At 37.0% G+C, this 17,906-nt stretch overlaps 2 protein-coding genes across 2 annotated transcripts in view; one reads left to right on the top strand and one right to left on the bottom strand.

Moving 5' to 3' along the window:
* Positions 1-11,086, top strand: part of LOC126969395 (myrosinase 1-like) — a 48,951-nt gene extending 37,865 nt beyond the window's left edge. Inside the window, exons 5-7 of the mRNA XM_050814790.1 lie at positions 273-578; positions 8,659-8,900; positions 10,819-11,086. Of these exons, the coding sequence (XP_050670747.1) occupies positions 273-578; positions 8,659-8,900; positions 10,819-11,029 (759 nt within the window). The 3' untranslated portion in view covers positions 11,030-11,086. The remainder of the gene's footprint in view (positions 1-272; positions 579-8,658; positions 8,901-10,818) is intronic.
* LOC126969396 (facilitated trehalose transporter Tret1-like) overlaps positions 10,761-17,906 on the bottom strand; it is a 36,714-nt gene continuing 29,568 nt past the window's right edge. The window contains exons 2-4 of the mRNA XM_050814791.1: positions 16,010-16,407; positions 12,942-13,703; positions 10,761-11,315 (exon numbers count right to left, since the gene is read on the bottom strand). Coding sequence (XP_050670748.1) covers positions 11,127-11,315; positions 12,942-13,703; positions 16,010-16,407 — 1,349 coding nt within the window. The 3' untranslated portion in view covers positions 10,761-11,126. The remainder of the gene's footprint in view (positions 11,316-12,941; positions 13,704-16,009; positions 16,408-17,906) is intronic.

The raw sequence follows: 17,906 nt of genomic DNA, 5'->3' as shown, positions 1-17,906 counted from the left end.
GTGACGAGACGAGTAGGACGTTCAGTAGATACGCCCTGCCCATACAATACAGTGCCGCTCAGGATTCTTGCAAAACCCATAATCCCGAGCGGCACTACAATTGCGCTTCACCTTGAAATATATGATGTTAAGTCTCATTTACCCAGTAATTTCACTAGCTACCCTTCAGACCGAAACACAATAATCTAACCGGCATCCAGTGCAAAGGAGCCTCCCACTGGTAAAATATTTATATCAATATGCATAATTTATATTCTCTTTTATATTCACAGATGGGACTGTATGCTAATCCTGTATACTCAGCAGAAGGTAACTATCCGCCGGAGATTATAAAACTGGTGGATGAAAAGAGTAGACAACAGAACTACTCCCAGTCCAGGTTACCTAAGTTCACGCCAGAAGAAGTTGAGTACATCAGAGGTACAGCAGATTTCTTTGGCCTCAACCATTACACAACGTACCTGCTGAGTATGGCTACGAAACCCGTGGGGCAGATACCGTCCCACGAAAACGATGTGGGAATTGTCAGGGTTCAGGATCCCACATGGCCCTCAATGTCCTCATCGTCCTGGTTAAAGGTATGTTCAAAGCAAGGGCGTGCATATCATATAGGCAATTAGGCAGTGTCTACCTTATTATGAACCTAAATAAATATAGCAAGAAGGTTAAAGTTAATATACTACATACGGTAGTCAGTCATATACGAAGCAAACAGCGTTTCATGCAATAAAGTGATAACCCTTACTTCTAGGATTAATACACAAATAAAATTTGAAAAACAATGCCACAACCTGAGAGTTGAACAAAGCAAACAAGATTTATAACGAGTCGTTACTCGAACGGTTAGCTCAGTTGGTTAGAGTGACGGCACGGAACGCCGGAGGTCGTGGGTTCGAGTCCCGCATCGTTCATAAAATTTTGTTTTTCAAATTTTATTTTTGTACTATTTACGTGTACTGTCGGACTAAAGCATCACTGCGACTAGTTAGCCTTACAGTGCCTACCTTGCTAGAAAATCAATGCACGCCCCTGGTTCAAAGTACATTAATTAGACGACCATACAGCACAGTGGTTTGTGACCCTGCCTACTGAGCAAGAGGTCCCTCGTAAAAATATTTATATGACGAATGTGGATGTTTGTTTCCGAGTCAGGGAAATATATGTATTAATGTGTTTAAGTATATATATATATTGTATTGAATATATCGTTGTCTTGTACTCATAGTACTATAGGCTAATGTGGGGAAATATAATTTATTTATTTATATATTTGGGCAACTAACAAATTACACTCTTTACATGCTTAAACTAAGAATATAATAATATGGATAAGAGTTAATTCACTTATAAGCTACCACAGCATTCATAATTTTTACTACGCTTATAGGACAGTAGTTTTAACAATTTGTAAACTAAAAGCAAAAAATATATAATTTAAAATAAAAATATGAAAACAAGGTTTCTAAGTCACATGTGTAAATAAAGTAATATATTTTTATATTGAGCAAGTGGAATGAATAAATCAATGTTCTGCGATTTGGCCAGTGAGTTATATGACCTACAGAGCCAAGAAATAGTTGCGTTTTGACCCAGATTAGTCCTAGATTTGTAGATAAATATGTCAATATTTACAAAAAAATATTAATTGACCAACTACTACATATACTAGTAAAACATAGGCAATAATGATCAACTCATTGTAACATATTCAACACTATCTTCTATGTTCTCTTTGCAGATAATAATAATAACTTTTTATTTCTCACCAACAACCAAAATTACAATATAGCGAAAACTTAAAATACAGGGGATACATAAGTTTTGGTCGTGGATCGCTGGTGCCTGTGGTAGGTAATAAAATACCTGTATTACTGGTCACCAGGATTCCACTTTTACAGTAACTAAAAAGCTTGAAATTACAAAGGATAGAGGTAAATGTGCGTGTGTATGCGTATGTGTAAGTGTGTGTGTGTGTGTGTGTGTGAGAGAGAGAGGGTGTATGTGTAAAAATGCGTACGATAGGGTGTTTTCGGTTTATAGGTGTGCTAACTATCCAAGACCTCCAGAAGTCTCTCTGTGTGACAGTAGTCTTGCAAAAGGAGCCGTTCGTGTGCAGTTGACCGACATTTGTAAATGTTTAGACCATACAAACATTAATACCTTGTGTAGCTTATTATAAAGGTACGGTCCCAGAAACAGAACGTCACATGTGCTGATCTATTATTAATATTCCTTGAAAACGGCACTGTTAACCAATATATCTGAAAGTAAGAAAAAAAAACAGAATTCTTGTAACCAACCATTATAAGCTCACAGTACAAGCTTCGCTTTCCGCTTTGAAAAATGGTGTAAACTTACCTGACTGTAATTTCAAAAAATCTATAATATAATTGATTAATTCTTTAAATATGCGAACGCCACATTTGTGCCAAATATCATATGATATTAATAATAGAAGATTTTATACAAAGAATAAAGACTTTTATATTTGAAAACAATAAATTCAAAATTTTCGGGGTACATAATCATCATAACCCGAAGAAAAGAAAATCGATATATATTTTTTGACAACGTGAAATTTATACAACATTTCTTCTTAACTATTTTTTATTCTGTGAACATGTTAATATGATTTATTGTACATCACAGAATAAAATAAAAGGAACCCAAACGTGTTATGGCACGCAGTGGTTATTCTGACATTTAAACTTAATCATTACCTATTTCAATGTGTAGTAGTTATAAGAAAAGCGGCCAAGTGCGAGTCGGACTCGTCCATTAAGGGTTCCGTAGCAGCAAGTAACATAATATGTTTTTTTTTTTAAATATTTGAATTGATTGAATGATAGGTAAATTGAATTTATGACGTCTTAAAAACGTTCAAACCAATTTTTGGTGGAAGTTTGTATCGTGATAATATTTTTTTAGTTTTATCATTCTCTTATTTTAGAAGTTACATGGGACACACACACACACACACATTTTGTCTCTCGCGCAAACTTTTCAGATTAGAAAAAAAAAATAGGAACTTCAATATCATTTTTGAAGATCTATCCATAGATACCCCACCCGTATGGGTTTGATGAAAAAAAAAATCTGAGTTTCAGTTTTAAGTATGGGGAACTATAGTTTCGGAAATAAATGGTTTTGACAAAAGGACGAACAGACAGACATGACGAATTCACAAGGATTCTGTTTTTTTTCCAATTGGCTACGGAACCATTAAAAGCCAAATGCATATATATACCCAATTCATATACTTGTGACATTAAACTCTGTTATTATCTGATCTAGGTGACGGGGCGAATGTGATTCGTGATCTGGTTTTTCCAAAGCAATTAGTGTGTTTCCATCGTTGTTGTTTTATAATTGTGTTCACTTAAAATACTTTTAACATTATTAACACCAGCGCGGTAAGATTTACGTAAAACAAATTACGTTAGATCGGAATTTGGTGTTATTTGTAGTTTACTTTATTAGCTTTTTTTATGGAAAAGCTTATGGAAAAGGAGGACAAACGAGCGAACGGGTCACCTGGTATTAAGTGATCTCCACCGCCCACATACTCTTGCAACACCAGAGGAATCACAGGAGTGCTGCCGGCACAAAGGGAAGAAAATGAAGGTGTACGCCCTTTTTTTGAAGGTTTCAATAAAAGAAAGAAGTTCATTCCACAGCTTTAAGGGTTGTGCTTAGGGGGCCAAATTCTGATTTTGGTATCGATATATTTACTGTTATTTTTTAATCAAATAGATCTAGGAAGTAATGGGTCAGTTTTTCATTTTCCACCAATCCAAAGAGTTTGAATTAATACTAAAATAAATTCGTTAATTTCTGACAATTTAGTTTGATGATTTCCCCCAGTAGGTTTATTAAAAATATAACATGCCCCATGCTTATAGCCTCAACATATGATCGGATTTGGTACGACAAAACCATGGGGCGTACTCCTAAAATCAATATTCGATATATCGTGGCATTAGTCGTGTCGAATCCTACTATTAGTTACATCGTATTCAATGTTGAAAGTGATTTAAGTCATTTTGTTGATCGTTTCTGCGTAGAAAGTATTGCAAATGGCCGCCTGAGAAATAGGAAGTCGACGAGAAGGATTGAGTTACTTTTCTTTTTAATTTTATTATCAGCAAGTTTTGTAATATTTTTTTCAATTTAAGATGGTCATATTATATTCATAACATAACTTTTTAATATTTACATTTTGTGTAAATGATGCAAATTGGTGGTGCAGAGTCTGGCGTGGTTCTAAGCGCCTAAGCTATGTTTTGACTTTTGACACTTAGCAGCGACATAGCACAGATTATACATAGTTTGCGCATAATTCATTCACTCTAACATCGTAAAAAAATCAAATATTACTTTATGGTTACGATATTGTTACAATAAACGATATGGAATACGAACATTTGTTAGGGTAGGTGCGATATATTCGTGTTATTATCGTATCGTTCCGAATGTATCGTTGTCGATTTTGCGAGTAGACCTCCAGGTTCGCATTGTCCGTCGCAAAAATTTATTATTATTACCGTCCGGACCGTACAACGCTGGAACAGATGGTGCTAGGTGCGTCCACCGGACCGTCAGATGGTCCGTCCGTACCAAATACGAACATGTGTTTAGGGTATTTGTTTCGCCTTAGGTCTTTGCTTGTTTTAGACAATTTATGTATCTCTATAGAAGTAAATGCTTAAAGAAGCATTTGTTAAATTAGGATAAATAGATTCAGTTACCGATGTAATATAACATCAAATACTTAATGTAAAAATAATATAACTGTATCTGAATAAAGGCTTATTTTATATAAATCAAATTTAAATCCATATATTTTTATTGCAAATACGATATGAAATCATTTATTGAAACTCAAAAACTACCACATAATTTTAGTCAAGTCAAGTGAGATAAATTTTATTAATGTGTCGCGCGCGCTAAGCGCTCTAGAGTCAGCACTATATAATATATACTAGTCAAAACAAAATAAAGGCCACTTGATTTTTTTGGCCTCACTAGGGATAATTTATTTTTTGTTCATTCTCAAGTAGCTGATAATTTATTGTGGTGTTACCTTATTTGTTTACACACATTTTTTGAGCATTCCACCCTCATAATTGTTTAAAGTGGGTAGTTTTAGATAATTTATTGTAACCACTTGATTCTACCCGATTTTAAAACGGATTTCAACTCAGTCAAATTGACGATTCTCTCAGAAACACTGTAAGTTTTGTTTGACTAGTGGCTGAATTAACATTTTAAAAAAAGTTATGCCGAAGTTTCGAAGTCATATGGACTTGCCAACCGTAACTAGGGCCGTAGCATTGCTTCAAGAAGGCCATTCGCAGCGTTCTGCGGCGTTGCAGCTGCGTTTTTCCCGCCGAGCGATCCAGAATGCTTGGAATCGTTTTCAAGAGACTGGGAGACTAACTAGGAGACAGGGATCTGGCAGAGTTCGAGCAACTACAGCACAGGAGGGCCGCTACGTGCGCTTGACTGCGCGTAGAGAACGCTGTATAACATCCCGTTCCTTACAAAACCGTTTGCGGCAGGCGACCGGTACACGTGTTAGTGATCAAACTATTAGAAATCGTTTACACGAGGACCAGCAGTTCTCCAGGAGACGCGTAGTGCGGATACCATTAACAAGTGCTCATCGTGCAAACCGATTATCATTCGCAAGGCAGCATCTGGCGTGGGATATGAATGATTGGAGGACAGTATTGTTTACGGATGTGTGCAAAGTTAAATTTTTTAGTGATGACCGTCGCATTAGGGTCTGTATGCGTGAAGGTGAGCGATTTTCGGATGCTTGCATCCATGAAAGTGACAGATTTGGGGGCCCCAATGTTATGGTATGGGGAGGAATCTCTATGTCCGGCAGAACCGAGCTGGTAATTCTAAACGAAGGCACAATAACAGCTCAACGTTACATTGAGGAGGTCATAAGACCCCATGTGGTCTTATATGCACACAGAATCGGCGCAAGATTCCACCTGATGCACGATAATGCTCGCGCTCATACAGCTAGGGCCACCAGAGAAGCCCTAGAGGAGGCTGGTATACAGGTCTTGGACTGGCCTGCAAACAGTCCGGATCTAAATCCTATTGAACACATGTGGGACTTACTGTAACGCAGTGTTCAAAGCACAGACCAACCCGTGCACAATGAAAAGCAGCTAATAAACATTCTGAAATCAAGCTAGGAACAAATTCCTCAAGAAATAGTAGTACACCTGGTGGAGAGTGTACCTTCTAGGCTTCAAAAGTGCATTAGTAATTGAGGACGGCATACTAGATATTGAGGAAAGTCATATATCAACCGACATTTTAGGTTTTAATTTTTTCAGATTTTTTTTCCTGACTAATTATTTTCGCAAAAATGTTAATTTTTAGAAAAAGTGGAGAAAATTTCTTTATTTAATGGAATGCATCATTATTTTATTCTGTCTACAATAAAAATCAATCAATTTATCCAATTGAATCATTGATCAACCTTTAAACCTCAAGGATTCATGAGAATACTGTAAAAACGTGGTGGCCCTTATTTATTTGACTAGTATATAAATATGTCTTTTAAATTACTGAATTTACTGAAGTTCGGTAAAAGTTAAGCTCGTGAGAAGAACATACAAGAAACTCAAACAGCCACTATTTTAAAGCAAATGGAGAATTTCACAGTGGCTGTAATATACATAACAAATTAGTTTGTAAGGTGCTGAATCAAATGTAATAAAGGTGTTTTTAAACTAAATAATATAAATTATTTTATAAAAGCTAATAAATAATAAACTGTTTAAATATAAATTATCGTATATTGGATGCATCAACCTTTAGAGCTTGAATTCATGTGTATTCATGCTTCATGAAGATGATTACTGTCATAATTAGAAATTGCATCCAAATAATAATGATTTATTAACTATAACAGGTACCATTTATAGTAATAAGTTGAATCAAAGTTCAAGCAATAATATGATGGAGGCTACTTAAACTTATTTAAGGACAGATTTCGTGGAACATTAAAATGGCGTTATTTTTTGTTAGTAGTTGGCTTAAGTTACGATCCGTTTTTGTTCGGTTTTATTGGGTACCAATAGTTTGAACGAAATAACCAGTTTTTAAGGTCACTGCTTAGATATGCAATTAATAATAAGGACACACTTACCTAAAACCTTTAGGCCATTTCAACTGGAATTTATGTGGTACTTGAATGAAGGTGTTTATTGGCTATAAAGCTCTTTTCAGACAACGCTATAATATAATAGCACAACAATATCTCGTATACATTATTATGGACACGTTTACACTTCAGTGTACGATATAATATACGCAATAAAACTGAGCGTGGGCTGAGTTCATGCATGCAGCGATGTAACTGTGAGCCGCCCAGTTCCTCCTTCTTCCATCTTCAAAAAGTTTCAAATCACCACTTCTCCTCTTAACTTTATATGATTTGATATCCATGCTCTGGCATTTCTCTTCTTTCGTAGCATTAAGGTCAAGATAGTGTCAAATTCCGAATTGTCATCATCGCTCAATGAGCTTTCAAGACTATCCAATATTAAATCCATTGTGTCGATCACACTCTACAAAGATTTATATACTAGATAATATAAGTACTTGTGATCGCCATGAACGCCATGCTATATAGTAAAGATTAAGGTCCTTATTTGCTATGCACAATAGTATTCTGAAAAGAGCTTGACGCAGCACAACACAGAATAGGTGATCACCATAGCCGATGCTAAAAGAAATTACAATAATGTTGCTGGCTTTCGAAAATGTTGAACTTATTTTTGAAATTGTGTCATGGCATATCGGGCAGATAGCTCCCAGATCCATTTTCTAGGCGTAATACGTAATAATTCTAGTACTTTTTCCTATTATCGTGCGCAAAGATGGATTTTGCGCATGCATTTGCGTTCGCAGGGTACCACTTTGACAAGAGCGTGCGGGAATGTTTGAAAATAATTAGTGGTCGAACTTTGCGCAACTTAATAGGAAAAATAGTATTTGACACTCGTGCGCACGTAGGTCATCTTGGACTCGCTTCGCTCTTGCGGGAACGACCTACTTTGCGCACTTGTATCGTAATGTACTATTCTACCCCTGCTGTGTGGTAATACTAATAAGTGACTGTATGACTGTCCCTGTCTTTATAACTGTGAATAAAAGAGACAGCAGTAGACCGTACACTTGATCAATGATTACGTATTCAGAAGTCTCGAAAGAGATACACGCCCCGTGTTTTTACGTTTTTTGCTGCGATCATATATTGGCCATGTATTGCAAATATAATAATGACAATTATATTCTCAATATACTACCTATTTTGATCTAATATGTTGTTGCTCAACGCGATGGCAAGCGTCCTGATGAAGTGACCTGGGGCCTTGGGCACAGGTAAGGGCGCTGGTAAGGGACGAAACTTGCGTCGACAATTTGGTTTTTTCTCATGTCCAAGCTATTTGTGTTGGCTCTTCAACGCGGAAATGCTGACAGTATTCTTGGTACACTTCCTCGTAGGAATTTTACTTGTACATGTAATCATTCCAATTCATTCGTTTTGTTGTGAATATAATTTATTTTTACTGACGACTTATTCAATTCAACCTATTCAAAAATAAAAATTACTTTCTGTTACAGGTTGTGCCATTCGGCTTCCGAAAACTTCTCCACTGGATATCTAAATCGTATAACAACATCCCGATAATTGTGACCGAGAATGGCTATGCAGACTATAGCGGAGTGCACGACAAAGCTCGTGTCAGCTACTACAATCACTACCTCAATGCTCTGCTGCACGCCATTCACGAAGACCGCAGCAACGTGCAGGGATACTTCGCCTGGAGCTTGATGGACAATTGGGAATGGGATGACGGCTATGTGTATGTTTATATTGTTGCTATTCTCCTTTGAATGACTTTTTGATTTTTATATAGGAGGGGACAAACGGGCAAGAGGCTTACGTGTGCCGTGGAACAGTAATGTATAAGCATTATTGTGTTTTAATCAGAAGGGCGCCGTAGCTAGTGAAACTACTGGGCAAATGAGCCTAGCCAGCATTGGTTTATTTTTTTTGGAGAGGAGGAAAAAACGTTAACGTATTGAAGACCCCAAACCGGGGCCCACATGTTGGGCTCAAGTGTAAACACCTCCTACCGACTAAAAATCATCTGCTGATAGCCCTATAGAGCCCTATGTCAGATAGAGCTACTTGAGTAAAGTATCAACTTGTTATATATAAGATAGGAGAAGCAATATAGATTAAAGCATTTGATAGGTAGCACTTATTTGCACTGAACATGGATTAATTGTTTAATGTGAACACAAATAAGTCAAGCAACGGTTTTTTTGCGCCCAGACAAAGGGAAAGTGCTACCCTACCGGACATCTAGACGTCTGTCTATCCTACGATTAATTAATTTCTTTTAAATCAGAATTTGGACATAAACTGGAAACTACATTAATACTCCTCTACGACTAACCTGCCCTCTAACTATAACAGCTGAGTTAAGCTTCGAGTTGATTATTTAGCTTCCTGCAGATGGCGCTGCATGTTGAATTACAAAGTGGTTTTGTGTTTTAGCTGTACCGTATTTTAATAGGTACCTACAGGGCGAGCGATACCACATGATGATCTAGATGTCCACTTGACAATATTTTTTGGGACACGTGTCTAATAATATAATATATTGCATTGAGCTTCAACTTTCGAACTGCATGCAACGAAATGGATCTGATATTGAAACATGAATAGAAAATTATGATGAAATACATTGTTATGTATTTCATAACAGATAAGGGCTACATACTTAACAAACTAGTATATTACAACATACCAACACAATATTAAAGCACAGTATAATTTTGATAATGAATGCTAAACAGATGGCAGTTTGTGATCATCCTTCTGATGTCACTAGTCCCAATTAGACAGCACCTTCTGTGTGGATCCCAGTGGATACTCCAAAGAGAGTGCCGCTTGCACCTCTCTCTCTCCAAGAGATAGGTCGCCTTCGATGAAGGCTTAGAGGGCACTTGCCCAAAGCCCACCTCAAGTAGTGGGTAGGCACTTAGGTTTTTTTGGGAGTCCTACATAACAAACGCAAAAATAGGCTGCGTTGGTATGCATGAGCATTCAGAACCTCCTTCCCGTCATTATCCCGAAGGGTATATATATATATATATATATATATATATATATATATATACTAAAGCAGTATTTTCCATACTACGTACAAACAACTCACACAACAAGGCCAAAAGCGGACGTCGCAATTCAGCAAGCCCTGTGCGTGGCGCATTGAGACATGCATGACACCTGCACACGTGTACGTGCGTTATATCTAACGATTGTACGAAGTTTCCATACATATATACTGTGGCGATATTATAATAAATACTTATAAACTTTGTGTAAAATAGATAATATTATCATTCATCTAAATACTCTTATACAATACTTTTCCGTATACATACGATCTATATTATAAAAAAATTAACAAGAATAATCTTTATAGATTTAGTCTTATCTTTTCGGAATCAGTTATGATACATAAGCACATTTTATATAGATATGGTCCACTTTTATTAATTAATTCTGATTTCCTGAATGAATATCGAATCAAGATCGTATCATTGTTAAGATTACAAATGTTTTCCTCAATAAAATCAGAACATGACAAATTTAGCGTTAACATTGTTAACTAGGTCACGAATCGATAAGATAAAAATGAAACGCCACATTCAGTCAAATCATGATAATTATATTTCACTCGTAATGTTTGTAAATGCAATTTGCAGGTCCCGTTTCGGCCTCTACTTGGTGGATTTCGAGAGTCCCAACAAAACGAGGACGGCGAAAGATTCAGCGCGGCTTTACACTCGCGTCGTGGCCACCAGAGGGTTGCCAGCAGATTATGATGCGGCAGACTACACTGCATTCTCTGGTGGTTCGACCAGGCTTATCCCTACAATTCTCCCCCTCATTGCCCTGTACAGGCTGTTCCAATAACGGCTTTTATATAAAAACTTGTCGTTTGTAAACCTATTAATAAAATTAAGTTCATTATCTATGGTTTCATTCCAAATGTTTCTTAACTTAAGCTATTTTAATACTCGACAGTCATTAGTTTGCTTGCGTTGTCGCGAGCGACGTCTCTCTTCAGTTGTGCTTGTATGCAGGCGAAGGACTTCCCCTTGGTCTCGGGAAGGACAGCGAGCATGAATACGAGGCCAAGGAGCGAGAATACGCAGAAGCCCCAGAATACTGTGTAGATACCCCAGGCATCTTTTACAACCTGAAACATACAATTTCATACATGAGGCATCATCGAACTTTAAAATATTTGTGTGGAAAAGTTGACCTCAAAGGTACATGTACGGTACATGACTTTCTTAATAATACGAAAACTTGGAAGAGGAGCGTTATATATTTCATAAATATTTTATTGTAACGGAGTTTTATAAGAGAAATAAGCCCGCTGAGTTACTTGCACCTGTTCTTCTCAGGTCTGAGGCACATATTTTTCGAATGGTCCATTATATTTTGACGTTCATAAAGTGATCTTATTAAAAATACATTAATTTGAGTGAATTAATAAATATTAAATCTAAGTAAATAATATTATAACAAAAACTTTAACACATATTGGTGTATAGACGACCTGACACCCGGATAATGCCAGACTTGATTTGACAATGTGTGCTTACCTAGTAGTCTAATATTCAAAACATTAAGGAGCTAATTCCAAGTGTGGCAAGTGTGTGACAGTCAGCCACACTTGGAATTACATTAACTACATGGACTTGTTAATTAAAATCGGTTACAGTACTGTTACTGGTTCGCTTTCTTTTTCTGTCTCTCTGTGTCTACGTTAAAGATGTTTTTCCTCCGTGTTTATCCATATTGACCTATTTGTTCTGTTTCATACCGGTGATATCCAGTATCGTACCACACACTGAAATATGATCATCACCATCTGAATGTGTGGCGTGAGGTCTCAATACTGTACTCATGAAACTTTCTTCAACGTACATTCAAACTCCACACTTCCACGTCACACGACGAATTTCCTGGTCATTAAGACGTGTGCCTTAAAAGTGGGGATATTTAAAAATTTGTCTATATAGACGCTCGTGTGATTCATCTCATGCAACAGAGGATGGGCCACGGTGATGTTAAGTGCATCACGATTCCTTGATTTGTTATTCTATGACATAAAGCAGCAACTCACAAATACAGTTGAGCATTCTGTACTCGCTCATTTCAGCTTTAGTTCAGGAAGAAGTTTGTTCCTAAACAAGCGTACGTGTCGCCTGATTAAGTGATCACCGCCGCCCATATTGTCTTGCAAAAACATGAGGAATCACAGTTTACCTGATAAAATATAGAGAGCCAGTTTTATTTTTCGGTTATACTGCGAACAATACTGAACCAATCGGAATAATATCATAAGAGGCAGCGTGTTTCGGAGAAGATTTTAGTTTAGTATAGGATATGTTAGTATTTACTTATCCTTAATATTTTATTGACATAGAAATACTTGTATATTCGCAATACAAATAATTAAGTCAAGCAATTTAGATGAGCGAGAGCGGAACTTTTTAATTGGCAAAATCACGTTTGGCGGTCATCATGATCAGCCGGATGACGTCCACTGCTGGACAAAGACCTCCCCCAAAGATTTCCACGACGAAAAGTTCTGGGGGTATAGGCGGGACAGCTACTGTATAAATATACAGATTGCAGAGAGATAAATCACGAAATTTTATAAATATTAATAAAAAGATCAAAATATTCCAAAATACATTCGGAATTCAAGAAAAGGCTTGAAGTCAAGATGTAAGCGTGTCAAGTGGAAACAGTTGTCCATGGATATGATGTCCTAATACTGATTATCTAAGTTGAACAGAAAAACAATTACCTGAAAGAGTTTTTGTACAGCGAACATAGAGATTCCGGTGTAAATATGAGCGACACAGGATGCGTACAGCTTGACATTGGTCGGGAACATCTCTCCAATGATCACGTAAGGCACGGTCGATAGCCCGACGGCGTAGCAAACGATGTAAATAAGAATTGCCGTAATTGGCAGCCAATAGAGATGTCCCACAGATGCTTTATCGTTCAAGTAGAAGTAGAAATATGTTCCTATAGTGCCGTTCATCAATCCTACGCCTAAAGCAGAGAGCAAAAGCAAAGGCTTTCTTCCTAGGCGGTCCACAAGAAGTACAGAAAGGCAGCACGTGGCAACTTGCACGCAACCAAGCATTATAGATTCGTGGTGCGATTCGATGTGGCTTTCAGTTACTGCGAATATAACTTGCGCATACGCAACCACGGCAGCGCTGCCACAAAGTTGTTGTATCGTGAACACTCCCAAAGTTATCCATAGTGCCTTCCTATTGGTTGCTTCTGAGATTAAATCGCACCACGACCCTCTATTCTTCATGTCCTCTTGGACATTTATTTCTATATTTTTCAGTTCTAGTCTTATATCTCCACTGCGTAAGTTTCTAAGGGAACGCTCGGCTCTTTCGCTCCGTTCAAATTTCAAGTAGTAATAAGGCGATTCTGGTAGGAAGATGAAAGTAACGACGAAGCTTATGGGAAGAATCAAATTGATGGCTGCCAGGGTTCGCATTCCGACGTACGGTCCGATGCAGTATTGGGCAAGAATTCCGACCTGAAATAATGAAATAAAACTCGTTAAGTCTCTTATGCCGAGGATGTTATATACCAAAAATGTGGTTCTTGGTATGTATTTGTACATTCTGAAGGAAAAGAACAGCTTGGACAATTGAAGTACGTAATAACGCTTCTTAAAAAGTATTGCATTCCAGAAATAATTTGATAATATGTTATCTTTTCCAATAATTACCTACATATGAATACCTTCATATTAATTTCATATTTTTAATTATTATTTGCAATAAATGAGGATTACGGCTATTACGAAATGTTTCGTGATGTATTTTTTGCTCAGTACAAAACATGGATTTTAATTCTTATCTAACGATCCTATAATAAATATAATGTGCTATTGAGTCACGTTTTGTTTTGGCTAACAAGCAAAGATTAATTATCAGAACTACGTATGTACTTGTCATTAAAATAAGACGCATTAAGCAGTATTAATCGGAACATTCACAACAGGAAAGTAATATACGTATTTATGAAAGTCTGAGCATAATAAAATGTACTCTGTCGTCTGAGCGAATAGTTAAATAGATATCTTTTAGATTAAATCACACATAGGTAGTATAGCGACATCTGTTAGTGTATGTACGTAAACAAATTTGACTAGAATTCGTAGGATGAGTAGGTGTTGTGATATTTTTATGACACATCGCGGTAATGAAACTGAATTAATTACTCAATGGCTTCATATTGAGGCCACATACATAATAATTTTAATTTCCATTTGCTTTCAAATTTACATCTGTTCAAACAAGTAGTAATTAGTATGGGTATAGAACATTAAAGAAGGTGTGAAGTGTATAGGTAAGTACATTATTACCTATATTTGGTATTTGCGTATAATATTAAAGTATTGTCATAGACTTAGATTAAGGATTGGTCCTGTTGTGGCTTATATGTAATAATAAAAAAAATGGTATGGCGGCCTATTGTTGACACGAGGTATGTTCACTCTCGTGCCAAGTGCCACGTTTGGCGAGTCAACAGCTTAGCTTTGCGGATTAACTCTAGAGATGATAATGTATAACATTGTAAATTACAATAGTTCCTTATAACTTTTATTTAAAACAATGCTTATAACTAACTATATTTACAATATTTAATATGATTACATGAAAATAAAACTATCACTACGGGGAAGTGGGCATTTCCGCGTTTGAAGTCATCCGCAGGACATTTGGTGCTCATAATATACCAGCTATTTTAGAGCCAAATGGTTATAACCCGCTCCGAAGGCAAACGTCTTCATGAAATGAACCTCCTTTTACCTGGGAGGCTCCTTTGCACAGGAAGCCGGCTAGATTATGGGTACCATAACAGCGCCTACTTCTGCCGTGAATCAGTAATGTGTAAACATTACTGTGTTTATGTCTGACGGGCGCCGTATCTAGCGAAATTACTGGGCATATGAAACTTAACATCTAATATCTCGAGGTGACGAGCGCAATTCTAGTGCCGCTCAGATTTTTTGGGTTTTTCAAGAATCCAGAATGGAATTGCATTGTAATGGGTAGGGCGTATCAATTACCATCAGCTGAACGATCTGCTCGTCTCGTCCCTTACTGACATAAAAAAAATACTTCACTGACTAATATTCAGATACATGACACTAAGGGTTTGGGCACGGGGAAGGGCGCTGCTATACATAACTTGCATGGACTGTCTGTGTTATTAATAAACGTGAAGTTTAAAGTCTACAGAATTACATGACATGGAGAAGTTATTTTAAACTTGGGAGTATCTTTACACTGCGTTTATTAATGAGACAGTGTGGCTGAGATCTATAGAGCCTACTTTGCTACTCACGTGAAAACAACCTTAGCATAATGTTTGATTTCGTTTTTATAGCCATTTTACAGCTGAAATTATACAGAGATTTAGCAAGACCAATGCAAAAGTCAAGTTTGCGTTTTATCACAATCTGCCGAGTTTTAGGTAAGTAAAGTGTTAGCGAAGTCTGAGTACTCTGTATATAATATCTCAGCCTATGTCTCCTTATTATGTCCATGCTACTTGGTGTTGGGGCTGCTGTTTCGACTGCCGAAGACTGCAATCGTCGCAAATATGTCGGTCTCGAGTGAGTCTTTTTTTGCCGTTTAGTGTGGAGACAATTGGCTCTTAGGCCCAGAATGTACAAAGTACTATCTACGCGCCGCAATAGGGCTACTGGAAACCCAAATGCTAACAGCTATTTCGGCCAACGGATCAGCTTACCTATCCACCGCATAAATGTGAAAGGTCATTAAGAATATTTTTGGATGAATGTTAAAAAAAAAAGAAAAAAGTTCTTACCTTATTCATTAAAGTTATTAAGGTTGAAAGGGCGCCTCGGACTTCATTGGTAGCGATCTCCCCCGTGTACATCGGTGCCACTGTATACACTATCCCGTATCCAAGTCCAGAGAACATCCTGGCCACGTATAGCACAGCTACAGACTTGGCCACTATCACCAGCACCCAACCCAAGATGAACGGTATTGCGCCGAGAAGAAGTGTGGTCTTCCTCCCAAATCTATCAGCCAAGTATGCGGACGGGATCGGAGTAATCGCTGAGCAAAGGATCATTATTGATACTATCCATGATCCCTCACTGGGTGATGTTGGTATTTGGCTGTGTGATGATTGTAGATAGGGGAGTGTTGGTGATGGCCACCCGTAGCAGGTGCCAGCTGTAGCGGTGATGAGTGTCGCTGGAAATAAACAATGATGATTACTAAAGATGGACTATATAAGATGAATATTTAGTGGCAGTGTATTTGAAGAGAAAAATTTCTTATGAAAGCTAAACACTTTATTTTGTGGGTATTAACAGCGGCCAACCAATATTTTTCATACAAAACCTCGTACGTGACTATGGTAGTTTAAAGTTTCTGGCAGGTATCTTGTACATTGTATCTATCTTGCAATCGAGGCAGAAAATAAATATTTTGTGACAAAAATTCAGTATAACCCACCATATATCTTTTACATTTTAACAAGTATACTTGAACTTTGGCCGTTCATAATGAATTCATGAATTGCATAAGTGAAAAAACATTGTGATAGAAATCTAGCACATGCATATGTGATTCTATTCGTCATCATCCTGCATCACTCATGGTTTGCTTAGGGGTGCCTTACACACACATGTGACACACATGTGACATTGACACAAAAATGTGTCTTGGGCTTTCCAGGAAGACTGCACGTGGTCACAAGGCCCGAACTACCCACGAAGCTTGGGTGGAAGTCAACATTGCGCACTTTATAAGGGCTGAAATCTCTATACCTGGTCGCAAGACACAAACTACCCAAGCTCGTCAGCAAGTTAACGTTTCGGACTGTATAAGAGCTAAAAACTGGCACCCGTCTAGTCCCCCTAGGAATGCAACATTATGGTCAGTTCTAGAAAACATGGCCTGCTCTTATAACAAACAGTGACTAAATTTCATATGCAAACAGTGCGTAAATCGATAGTTTCGTAGCCAGACTGATTTAACGCCAGCATAAAAGGCAATGATGGTCATTTCGAATACAATAATTTATTTCCTATGCTGACACATCAATTAATAAAAAGAAGTTTTATTAAGATTACATAACGTTATAAAAAATAAATGCAATTTTAATTATGTCAGAAATTATGGCCTTACTAAGCATATAAATAATAAAACACATTCTAATAATTTTCCTATAGATTATAGATTATTTACTTAAGTATACATATAAATATACATAGTTGTTTACGCAGATAAGATGTCAGTTAACTTTCAGATAGACGAAGGACAGCGTAATTATTGACTGTGCTATTTAGATTATTTATTATGAGCTGTCATGATGTTATATTAGCAAAGTCCTCAAAATACATTTGAGGTAAAATTTGAAGAAAAGGCTTTGAACAATGATCAAAACCGGTTTAACAATCCGTTTGTTAATTAAGCTACATTGAATTTTTAGTATTATTATATTCAAAGAAATATATATTAGATTTGTTTTCATGTAGTCCCTGATGATGTAATACTGAGAATAGATTAGATTGGGAAAAACAGGAGAGGAGTTCGCAATAGAGAGAGGAGTCCAACAAGGAGACTGTATTTTACGCAAACTGTTCTCAGCAGTTTTGGAGATGATATTTTGGTAATTAGATTGTAGTGAAAGTGGACTTAACATAAACGGCGAGAAATAAAGCCACCTACGCTTTGCAGAAGATCTG

This window comes from Leptidea sinapis, chromosome 18 (assembly GCF_905404315.1).
Source record: "Leptidea sinapis chromosome 18, ilLepSina1.1, whole genome shotgun sequence".
In the NCBI taxonomy this organism is placed as follows: Eukaryota; Metazoa; Arthropoda; class Insecta; order Lepidoptera; family Pieridae; genus Leptidea; species Leptidea sinapis.
The sequence above is the reverse complement of the archived record's forward strand: the minus strand, read 5'-3'. Positions and strand labels throughout refer to the sequence as shown.